At 42.6% G+C, this 11,504-nt stretch overlaps 6 protein-coding genes across 6 annotated transcripts; 3 read left to right on the top strand and 3 right to left on the bottom strand.

The window, feature by feature from the left end:
• Positions 1 to 1,395, bottom strand: EAE98_007582 (uncharacterized protein; the record flags this gene model as incomplete). Its single annotated transcript, XM_038955205.1, has 2 exons — positions 1 to 1,082; positions 1,134 to 1,395. The coding sequence occupies 2 exons, from the start codon at positions 1,393 to 1,395 to the stop codon at positions 1 to 3; spliced, it is 1,344 nt and encodes a 447-aa protein (XP_038808383.1).
• Positions 1,396 to 1,834: 439 nt separating this feature from the next.
• Positions 1,835 to 2,568, top strand: EAE98_007581 (uncharacterized protein; the record flags this gene model as incomplete). Its single annotated transcript, XM_038955204.1, has 3 exons — positions 1,835 to 1,852; positions 1,987 to 2,291; positions 2,406 to 2,568. The coding sequence occupies 3 exons, from the start codon at positions 1,835 to 1,837 to the stop codon at positions 2,566 to 2,568; spliced, it is 486 nt and encodes a 161-aa protein (XP_038808382.1).
• Positions 2,569 to 2,764: 196 nt separating this feature from the next.
• EAE98_007580 (uncharacterized protein) lies at positions 2,765 to 3,489 on the bottom strand (the record flags this gene model as incomplete). Its single annotated transcript, XM_038955203.1, has 2 exons — positions 2,765 to 3,211; positions 3,265 to 3,489. 2 exons carry the CDS (start codon positions 3,487 to 3,489, stop codon positions 2,765 to 2,767), a joined length of 672 nt encoding a protein of 223 aa, XP_038808381.1.
• A 447-nt stretch (positions 3,490 to 3,936) lies between these two features.
• On the top strand, positions 3,937 to 4,942 carry EAE98_007579 (uncharacterized protein; the record flags this gene model as incomplete). Its single annotated transcript, XM_038955202.1, has 3 exons — positions 3,937 to 4,031; positions 4,092 to 4,504; positions 4,557 to 4,942. 3 exons carry the CDS (start codon positions 3,937 to 3,939, stop codon positions 4,940 to 4,942), a joined length of 894 nt encoding a protein of 297 aa, XP_038808380.1.
• A 2,177-nt stretch (positions 4,943 to 7,119) lies between these two features.
• On the bottom strand, positions 7,120 to 7,831 carry EAE98_007578 (uncharacterized protein; the record flags this gene model as incomplete). Its single annotated transcript, XM_038955201.1, has 3 exons — positions 7,120 to 7,564; positions 7,622 to 7,719; positions 7,796 to 7,831. 3 exons carry the CDS (start codon positions 7,829 to 7,831, stop codon positions 7,120 to 7,122), a joined length of 579 nt encoding a protein of 192 aa, XP_038808379.1.
• Positions 7,832 to 9,017: 1,186 nt separating this feature from the next.
• On the top strand, positions 9,018 to 10,007 carry EAE98_007577 (uncharacterized protein; the record flags this gene model as incomplete). Its single annotated transcript, XM_038955200.1, has 1 exon — positions 9,018 to 10,007. One exon carries the CDS (start codon positions 9,018 to 9,020, stop codon positions 10,005 to 10,007), a length of 990 nt encoding a protein of 329 aa, XP_038808378.1.
• Between the last annotated feature and the right edge of the window lie 1,497 nt (positions 10,008 to 11,504).

Here is an 11,504-nt window from a genome sequence, read left to right as displayed (position 1 = left end):
CTATTCCGTACCTCCAATTGTCAAAACGAAATCCTCTTCATCCTCATCGAATTTAATCAAACACTCTGGCAAACCACATTTCAAAGCCGGTTCCAAGTCCTCATCATCAACCTCAAAGGCACTCAAGAAATCCAATTTCTTGTACTCTGGATTCGACACATTTTCTTTCTGGGCAAAACGGGCGGGAGTAATGGTACTATCCGAGCCATGGGAAAGATTGCTAGTCGAGCGAGGTAAAGTATTTGTTCTCTTCAATGTGAGAGGTGGAGCATCCTTCTTTTGAAGAACGTTAGAAGCTGATCTACCTTTGGTATAACCAATGGTACTTCTAGATGTGGCTGTGGCAGCTGTGGCACGCATAGTGTTGTTTGTGACAGGAGCAAACGTTGGTGTCTTTCTACCTCTCAAAAGTGATGAAGTTGGTCTTGGAATAGCTGTTGATGGTCTCTTGTAAGGCTCCATTGCAGATCTTGGGAGAGTTGATAAAGCGGATGCTGCTCGACGAGATGCGATTGCTGAAGGACCTCTGGTTGAGATGGGAGCCTTTGGTTTCTGCTCTGTGGCAACTGTAGCCTTGGTTTGCTTCGATGATGCTTTCCTTTTCACATTCTTGAATGTTTCAGGGACATCACCAACAGTCCAATCCTCTTCCATTGATGCCATGATTTGCGCATCCGTCTTCTTCGCGCGCTCAACTGAAGACATTTCCAAATCCCGCTCGAGTTTTGATCTTCCAGTCTTATCATTGGTGTTATAGAATTCGCCAAGCGCTCCCTTGGTAAGGTTTTCTGGCTTGAGCATATCGTAGTTGAGACAGCCAGTTGGGAAGGTATCTGAGTCATATGGTAGATCCTTGGATCTTGGTGGCATATATTCGACTTCAACATCATCTAGAGGATTCTCATCTCCATGTACATCGATCTTAATCTTCTCCGAAACCTTATGCTTGGGTCTGCGAGCACTCGTTTGTTTTGATACAGTCTTTTCGAGGTCCTTCTCAGGTGCGGGACCGACGGGAGTTTGGAATACTTTGGTTTTCGCATTCGTAGTCTTCATACCAAGGGGAGCTCGATTTCGAGGACCTATTATAAATTAGATATTGATCCTACCATTATGCAATGGAAAATTCTTACCCACGGGTGTAACAAAAGCATTCTTATCAAAGGTCGCATCTTTTCCGCCTAAGCCTTTGCTTTTTGTGCCGAGGACAGATCCCTTCCCACCGAATCCTCCTGGCGCGTTCTCGTCATTCAATGGGACCTTCAATGGTGTCTTTGGGAATTTGTTTCCTGGCGTCTTTGGTTGTAAACTTCTGGTGCCTTGATTGAGGGGTTTAGAGGCAGCGACTTGTTGATGACCATGGATCAAATTCTCTTGATCCCTAGCTGCAAACATATTGACCAATTATCCTGTGCAATGATGGTTAATGTGATTTATCTTGAGAATGTGTGTTACATTAGAATGTATTATGAAGTGGTTGTGTTTGTCGACATATATGTAAATTTCGTTTTACAGAGTAAGAGTAACATTCAATTATTTTGATTTGTTTCTACGGCAACTCTGTCAAACCCAGAGCTCTTCCCATTTTTGATTATACAGCCCCGTGAGCCCCTTGCTCACAGACCAACCATTCACCCCTGTTTATGTTCGGTTGGCAATAATACTCTCTTTGGTCTCTCACCCTTTACCTACCATCTGCAACATCTCAAACAGTCGCAACTTCTTCAACTTCTTTCATACCATCAACATCAACCATAAAGATATTCTTTGTGATATCAAATCTTTCTAAATTCAACCTCACCACATCGTGTTAACCAACAAATAACCCTTCAAAATGGATCGCATCAAGGAAGTAAGTAAGATCAACGAAACTAACCCCGCCATTCGTCCCTCCAGTCTACGAAATTCCCCTTTCCATCCCAATACGATCGCCGACACTGCTTTCGAATGATTCTGAAGGAAAGATGCTGATTTCCATCTTGATAGAAAATGAACACCCTCCGTATTGAGGCCGATGAAGCTACCGCAAAGGTTCAAGAGCTTCAAGAAAAGGTCAAGCTTCTTGAGCAAGAGAACCTCCAAAAGGAGCAAGAAATCACATCCCTCACACACAAGAACAACTTGTTGGAAACCGAAGTGGAGAAGTTAGAAAGCGGGATTAAGGAGGCCAAGGCTGTGGCAGAGGAAGGTAGTCAACACGGTACACAGAACGAGACTCTTCAACGAAGATTACAACTTTTGGAGGAGGAAGCTGAGGAAGCTGACAAGAACCTCCGCGAGACAAATGACAAGTAAGTGATTGAAATATTGGAATTCCTACAAAAATAGGGGGTTGCTTCATAAGTTTTGCACATGTGCACATCTTGATATCCACAGTAATATAAACTGACCTTTGTGTGTCTTAGACTCCGTCAAACCGATGTTAAGGCCGGTCACTTCGAACGTAAGGTCCAGGCTCTCGAGCAAGATCGTGATCAATGGGAGGCAAAGTTCGAGGAGATGGCCAAGAAGTATGCTACTGTGCAAAAGGAATTGGAGGACTTCCAAGCAGAGATTGGCAACATTTAAATTGGTTTTTATGTCACAGTCGACATTCTGTTCTAGAGCTTTTTAGGTGCATGGGTTGCGGAATAATTACAGTTAAGCCTCGTATGCGCTGGCGGTGGTACGCTGTTTTTACATGATTTGCTTCTCGATCGATATCGAAGTCACATACCAAATATTACTGCGGGTTCTGATTGTGAAGTTGTTAATAGATTCCATTTTAATTATTACCTCGTCGCGCATCTGCTGCTGCTCTGCTCCCAGACTTTTGTTTTTGTCTCGTCATTTTCCTTTCCGCCTTGGTCTCATATGTAAACTTCTTCTTCCGTGGTTTCTTGGGCCAAACCTTCTTGACCTTCTCTTCTTCTTTTATGACCTTCCCCTTTGCCTCGTGTATACCATCATCACTATCCTCTTCATCCGCAGTTCTCTTGATTCCATCTTTCGATATTTCTATCCCTTCGACTGTGACCGTTGTGTATTTATCTTCATCGATATATTCCTCTTCGTGATCCACCAACTCGGGCGCTTCCTCCTCGGCTTCTTCTTCCTCTATCCCTCCCCATTCATCCCCGTCTCCGCCATCAAATCTCTCCTCCACATCCTCTAATAGCGCATTCACGGCTTTAACATGCTCATTTAACTCTGCTCTTCTTTCCTCTCGTAACTAAACATCAACAGATTAACCAATGATCCTCCCCAAAGCATCGAACAACAAACCTGTTTCCTCATAACAATTCTCTCCTCTCTAGCCTTCTTCTCCGCTTCCTCTTGAGCCCTCTTCGCTCTCTGAACCTTTCGTTTGTGAAATCCAGTTAAGTAATCCTCGCGAGCACTTAAATCGAAATTGATTTCTTCAATCTTATGGTCGAACTTTCTCTTCTTTTTGTGCGCTGGTAGGACTGATCGCTTGGGACGAGGCTTGACTATGAATGAGGATTCCATGGTGATTGATTTGTGAGGGGGATGACTTGCGGCGCACTTGGAATTGGATGTCTTTTCGTGATGAATTTAATATAATCCTGGGGAAGGAATAATTTGGGCAGTAAGATCTTACCGCCTTGGCTTAGTCAGTGGAGTATGAGAATGTTGTGAACTAGGACGGTGGTGGTGGATAGTTGTTCCTAATTAATTGGAACATAAATCACTCTGTATATCAAGGGTAATTCTCCAATGTTTTAAAGGTCACCGGAGACTTGGGCTTTGAATTATAAAAAGATTTGAGAATTGAAGTTATCCAATTGAACCTAAATCACGAATTGTTGATAGATATCAAACTGCTTACATAATCATCTAGAGAGCTCAAGGTTGCACTTATCGAAGCTTAATGAAACAGCTTCATCAACAAGATCATCTCGCACGCATCACAACTTTCCAACCACAGAAGTCAAGATGCGGTATTCGATTGCTGGATCGCTATTATGCTGCGCCGCTGCAGTGCAAGCGTTTAAAGATACATCAGCTTTCCTTTTATTCTCATCATCGGAGTGAGTTATACTTCCAACTACCCGCTCATCGCCATGTAGTTACTAACACGAGAATGGCAGATTACCTTCTTCGATGCAAATTGAGAGTCAAGAATTAGATACCACGACATCAGTCCTTCAGAATGCCAAGAACTTCCTTTCGACTTGCCCCTCTGATGTCTACATTATTATCCAACAAGATGCACTCGCCGCCTCTGACTTCTCAGCCCCAGAATCCGTTCCTCATATGAAAGCTGCTTTTGCCGATTCGAGAGTTCGAGCTACTTATAGCGTTATGGATGTCATGCACGAAGATGGAAATCTAGCTGGCGAATTAGCAGAATATATTGAGAAGACATGCGGCCAGAAAGTCGAACGACGTGAAAATGTTGGTTATGAGTCTGCTGATGGAACCGGAAAAGGTGTCATTGTATCACACTTCGACGCATTGTCGACTGAGAAAGCAGCAAGAGCTGAGGAATTCAATGACCAAGGTTTGTGCTCGTTTGAATCATCAGGCAAGATTCAAGACTAACTCGTGCGTAGATTACATGCTCAACAATGTTTACTACCAACATCTCGCCACTGGTCCAGAATACACCGTCATTTTTACCACCACACCTGTTGGCTCTGTTCTCGAACAACACAATTCCGAACTGCCAATTTATAATGCGGAGTTTGACTCCACTTCCCATATCGATTTGAAGCGAGATTTCAGAATCAGAGCAGACAATTCAACCACGGAACCAGATCGTAGACCACTATTCGAGAAATATCAATACTTCACTCCTGGCATTTTCATGGGTTTGGTGGTTGGCATCCTCCTTCTTAGTATCTTGTATGTGGGATTGAACGCCGTATCCAGTCTTCAAGTTTCATATGGAGCATTTGATAAGGAGATGGGACCATCTGCGCAAAAGAAACAGCAGTAATTTCTGGGTGGAGGAATGAGAGAGAGGAAAGATTGATTGTGGAAAGGAAAGGGATGGATGGATTGGAATTGGAGTTTTTGCGAAGTAAAGCTAGTGTATGATTTTGTATGTATAAAGTATGCATGGGTATTCAATAAATGGTATGGGATTTTTAAACATGCTTTTCTCTGTTCTTCTTGAGATGAATGGGTTGTGAGAAGTACATGGAGAAGTTGAAGTATTTTGCTTTCTTTCTTTCTTTCTTTCTTTCTTGCTCTTCATTTCGTATGCGTGGATGAAAATTCTAAATGTTTCTTTTTCTATCCCGAAGTATAATAGAAGATGATGTGAATATCGACTAGTGTTAGTGTCAGTCAGTCATGCATGCATGAGTGAAGTGAAGTGAAGCATCTCAGGATTTTTCTACCTAGTAGTATACATATCCTATCTATCCTATATCTTACTTCTGCATCCAGTGAGTAATTGTTTGTTCGGGGTGTGTGTTTTTTGGAGGAGGGGAGACGGGGAATGGGAGATGGGGGAATGGGAGATGGGGGAATGGGAGATGGGGGAATGGGAGATGGGGGAATGGGAGGGAGAGAATAGGGAGGGGGGGGTGAAAGCAAGATAATGGGGTGGTAAGGAGTCAGGACTGGTTTTATATTCTGGGCTCTGAATACTTGGAGGTTTGGAGGGTGGAGGTTGGATTCAACGTGAGCTGTAAACACGCAATTGTGAAGAAAGTGAAATCGTAGTTGTCTACTTTACCTCTTGATTGATTAATCAGTTATTCGCATCCTAGAAAGAACTTGTGGAGATAGGGATGAGATAGGGATGAGATGCTTTGAGTTAGGATGGAATAGAAAGAAGGGATGAAAAGATAAGCGGGCGAGGAGAGGGGGAGGGGGGAGGTGATATGAAAGTTTAGAATTGGATGATTTAGGGGGTGTGATTGGATTGGTATGTGTGTATGTATTGATTGTATGTATTAGATTTGTGGGGAGGAGATGAGTTTGATGCGATGCGATGCGATGCGATGCGATGCGATGCGATTCTGATTCTGGGGGTAAAGATAGAGGTAGATATAGAGGTAGAGATATACCACCACCTAGTACTCAACAAAGCGAAATTGAAATAGTAGACGATAATACAAATGCAGATGCGAATATCAATTTCAATGAAAGTTGCCCGAGATAAAATTAGAATTAGATAGAGAAAGATATGAGTATAGCTATAGGGGTGTTTAGCGAGTACCTAGGTGTTTATATTTTATAGTGGGATGGATGGATGATATATATATATATATATATATAATATATACACGTATATAGATTCTAGATCAGTTATCAAAATATAAAAATATATATCTTACCCCGGAATATAGTGATTAAGGGGATTTGTGTATGGTATATGATGTCTTGAGGAATGGTAGAAGGTATAGTTGTTGGAGTTTCTTGGGTTTGGGGGAGAGGGAGAGGGAGATGGAGGGTAGAGAAGGATAGCTATCTATATTATATGATATGGCGGCATTGAATTATGAGGGAAGGAGAAAAAAGAGAAAAGAAAGAAGAGAGAAGACTCGTGGATAATGAGTATAGGTATAATAAGCGCTGAGCTTAATATAGTGAGATGAAGATGTATTAAAGATAGAGCAAGATGAGATAAGATGGTCAGTTTGGAGAGGATTGTTTGGTGTCTCTTTTGAGGAGGGGGAGGAATCTAGGTGTCTCAAAACGGGAAGATAGTCGATGTTAAGATTGGAGGGGGAGGATCTTATTTTGTAAGCTGAGGAGTAAATGTTAAGTAAAGTGGTAGTTTTGTAATGGTATCGAGCGATCTAGATGTGATGCTGTGACTCTGGTGATGAAGGTGATATTCGCTTGTATCCCTAGAGAAGGTAAGATATGATATCTTTATGATGAAACTACCCATATAACGGTAACACGATCTCTAGAGATTTTGATATCAGCCATCGAATGAATGTGTACAGCACGAGTTTTCAATGTTAAATAGTATTTCTTAAACTATACATCTGAAATACATAAAATTCGGGACACTCAAGTATATATGAGGTTCCATACTATTTCCCCAAGCCATTCCCAATATCTTTAAAGAATTTTGATTCCCTTTTCCTGAACGCCAGACTTCCGGATATGCATTACCCAAGCTATCATGATCCTGTCATCTTGATAAAGACTCTACTTCTCTGGAGCATCTGGTAATCTCTCAATGACATACTTTCCTCTTGCCACACTCATAATGGGCACACCAGGAACCTTTCTAATTCTTCTCTTCAATTCCCTATCGTTCGTTGCCACAATATAAATCTTGTGCTTCTGTACTCTGTCCACGATACAATCATCTGCATAAACACCCTTATGATCACATTGCAATCTTTGCCATCTCTCATCACGCGCAATTCGCAGAGCGATACGATATCTTGGACCAAGTTTTTCCAATTCGGCCATGACGCAGGAAGTAATGATAGGAATACATTTAGCGTAGAGACAATCCATGAGAGTTTCCAGAAGAGGAAGTTTGCGTTGAACGGTATGAGAGAGGAAATTGGTATCAATGAGGATCGAATATGGAGGGACGAGAGCTTCGTTGTATTGAAAGAAGAGAGCGGATGAGACTTGAGGTCTAGATACGATACGTCATTAGTTAATGAATTGTGCGACTGTGGAAGGGATAGCATACGCTTCTCGAACAAGTTCCTTGGGTTTATTGGCTCCTTCTTCTCCTTTATCTTTATTTTCCTTTAGACGCGCATCTCGTTGTCCGATGACTCGTTTGACCTGAGGGGAGGAGGGGAAATGTAAGTAAGATGGATTAATCGATAAGAGGTGTGCGAGATGGAAGAAGAATACTTACAGCACCAAATTTGCGGGTTTTGGCTGCTTTACCCATTGTTCAAACGATTTGAATATATGTGCGATCAATTAATATATGGTTGTGTGGGTTGCGACAAGATGGAATATTGGGTAAGTCGATGGAGGTATGTTCTCGATAAGTATCTACGACAATCAAGCAAAAAATGATAAATTTCGATAATTTTGCCAAAATGATCTTTTCACCGCCTTGAAGACGAGGGAGCTAGGCTAGATACCTCTAGTCTAATGCATTTTACCATTAGCACGTGCTTGAGGATTACCTAAGTATTGTTGCCCCTAGTAACTCTTAATAACTATTTATAGGTGATGGAGCAGATCAAGCGGTTAGTTTACATTTTATCCATAATTTGGTAATTTACTAATCCATTTTAAGGAATTTGAATTAACTTCTGTCTAAGTCATGTCATGTGTCATGTATATTTCTTGACTGGGGAATGCAGGAACACGAAGAGAGGAGAGAGGAAAGAGGCAAGAGGGAGAGAGAGGTCAGGAAGAAGAAAGGAAGAGCCAATACAAGCAAAATACGAGAATTACATAATCAAAATAAGATCATGTGAGTTGGTTGAATTGGTTGAATTCTTCTTCTTCTTCTTATTGACTGTGAATGCCAGGTGAGTACAACCACCACCCGACCACATCTACAATTACAGCCACAAACTCAACAAATCTTTGAATAACCTCATTTATTATTCAAGATTCAATATTCCTTCCTTGCTTTTCTTCCCTTCGTTATCGCATTCTCATTGCTGTTATATCGGTCACGGTTTGGATCCTCTGGTCATTGATTCCTCACCACTCATCCTTCTTTGCATAACATCAAACCTACCCCATAGATTTGGATACCCTTGTAAACATTAATTACTGTCCACCAGTCTGTTCCACTACTGAAATCGCGGTTTCATTCTCAACCATCAATTTCCTGCTGCACAACGACAAACTTAACGTCGTGATCGACTTTGGAAGGATTCTTACGACCAGAGAACCATTCTAGAACTGGGAATTCAATCAAGATTCGACTTGTCGGAGGAGGATTCGAAGCAAACATACCTCGAATTTCACATCATTTCCCGTAGGAACGCAATTCTTCAATCGGTCGGTCGCTGCGACAACATTCGATTCAGTTGGAGTGTATAATCCCAACTTTCTATCACGAGTACCAACGATTCCTTTTCGAATACGAATTACATACAATATACACAAAAATGCGATTCAATAAATCAGCGGCATCTGCTGCTTTTGCAGTTTCATTATTTGTCATGCCAATCATGGCAGCAACTACCACAACAGCGGCTACAACAGCGACTTCAGAATTACCCAATCTTTCCAGTGTGGCAGCTTCGGAATCTTCAGCCGCTGCAGCCTCAACGAAAACCACAACCTCCAGTGACACAGCCTCGACAACAGCGCAATCGATTGCCGTAATTACAGGTGGATCTACTTCAACGGGTAAAGGAACCTCAACTTCCGCTTTACCAACATTGGCTGGAGCATACACAATTCCAACGGCTGCTGTCCCTCCAACCTCAAATGCACCATTTATGAAAGAATCAAGGTATCCCGAAGGTACGGTTTTTATTGCAGTAGGCGCAGTCCTTGGATTCATGGCCCTATCGGTTTTGGTTTGGCGTATGATGGTCGCTTGGGCGTTACATAGATCAGTCAAACGCGCAGCTAGACAACCGAGCCATGTGGATAAAAAGCAATTGTTTCAAGCTCCACCAGCACCATTTTACAAATATGCCGATAAGGATTCAACTCTTTCACTAGGAGGAGGTGGATTGGGTGGAAAAAGTGGGAAGAAGAGGCCAACCACTGCTAACGCACCACCATCTCAGACATCTTTATTCTTTAGTCCTACAGCTCTCGCCGGTGGAAACAACCCAGGAAATCGTGCTTCGAGTTATCTTCCAGCAGGTTATTATGCAGCAGGAAATGCACTCCCAGGAGCATATCCAGGTGATAGACAAAGTATTAATATGTCAAATCTCACTCCACAAGGATATGCAAGAGGAAATCAATCTCCACCTGGTAGTCCCGGTCATAATACTCATTCCGAATCCAGTACCTTGGAATCAAGACATAATGATGGAAACGTTAGAGCGCCGAGTGCTTATTTGCAAGATCTTTTTGATGGAGATAATCCACATGCTGCACCTCAACAAGGACGTGATAGAAGATCAACTCGTTATTAATCGGGATGAGAGGAGGAACAAGTTTGATTTTGGGAGGTTACATTGCTCAGTACCAACTTTTGTACAATGCGATTGGATTGGATTGGATTGATTAGGGGCGTTCTTTGAATACATGCATGCATAAAACATGAAGAGTTGGTTTACTACTTTACAATTAGGGGATTTGGTTTAATGCTTTTAGGGTAGTTGGTGGTTGTTATTAATGAATGTTGTGATGCGTATTGGCGTGATTGATTGGAGCGGAGCGTAGCGTGTGTTTGAGAATGCCTTGGTTATTTGTGGTTGATTGTCTATTGCAAATGTATTGGGGAACGGAGGAGACATTTTGTATAGACGAGGGGTGGATCTGGAATGGGGGTGGAGAGCAACGAGATGGGGCTGCTTGTTGACTTGTATATAGACGAATTGATACGATAGCGAAGCGAAATGAAGTTTTGAGGTTTTGAAGTTTTTGGAATGAGGAATTGATTTTTGTGATACAGATGCAGGTAGCAAGTCGTTGCAAGCATAAGGGAGTGGGTAAGGAGCGAAGGATACCTAGATAGATGAAGAAAGTTCGGAAGCATGTTTGATGTTTGATATCTGGTGATCGATAATGAATGGATGAGGTTTAGGGTTTGAATGGTGGATGGAGGGATGGAGGGATGGAGGGATGGAGGGATGGAGGGATGGAGGGATGGAGGGATGGAGGGATGGAGGGATGGAGGGATGGAGGGATGGAGGGATGGAGGGATGGAGGGATGGAGGGATGGAGGGATGGAGGGATGGAGGGATGGAGGGATGGAGGGATGGAGGGATGGAGGGATGGAGGGATGGAGGGATGGAGGGATGGAGGGATGGAGGGATGGAGGGATGGAGGGATGGAGGGATGGAGGGATGGAGGGATGGAGGGATGGTTGAATAGGTAGGTAGGTAGGTAGGTATGTGATAATTCAATGGTGTATGTTCAATTCCAAGCGAAAGAATTGCTGGGCGGAGTGGATGGATGGGAGCTACCTATGCTTGTTAGATTGTTGAATTGTTGAATTCAGTGTATAGCTATAGGTGGAGGTTTGATAGGGGTTGGTTGGAGTTAGTTGGAGTTAGTTGGGCTTTAGGGGCTGGAGATAGAGGGAGAGGGGAGAAGGGGTAAGAGAAACAACTATTAAGGATGGTAGGGTAGGGAGTGGGGAGAGTAAGCAACTTTTGTTGAGGGCGGGCGGGACTGGTGGTATTCTATATAAGGGGAATTGGATTGTGGTATTGTGTATTAGGTCTTTATGTGTGGAGGGGAAGAGAAAAGGGGAATATACAACTATCAAGGATGGTAGGGGCAGGAGGAAACGCAAAGGACTTTTATCAAGGGAAAAGGGAGCGGGAGTAGGACTGGTGGTATAGTTGCAGGGAACATATAGCCGCAGTTAAAGTTGCAGAGAGGTATTCAGAATTTAAACTTCTAGATTCTAAACTTGAAGTGATCTAATTTTCGCTTAATATGTATAGCGACGAGGTATGAAA

Source organism: Botrytis deweyae, assembly GCF_014898535.1.
Source record: "Botrytis deweyae strain B1 chromosome Unknown BDEW_018, whole genome shotgun sequence".
Lineage (NCBI taxonomy): Eukaryota > Fungi > Ascomycota > Leotiomycetes > Helotiales > Sclerotiniaceae > Botrytis > Botrytis deweyae.
This window is presented reverse-complemented; position numbering and strand designations above follow the sequence as displayed.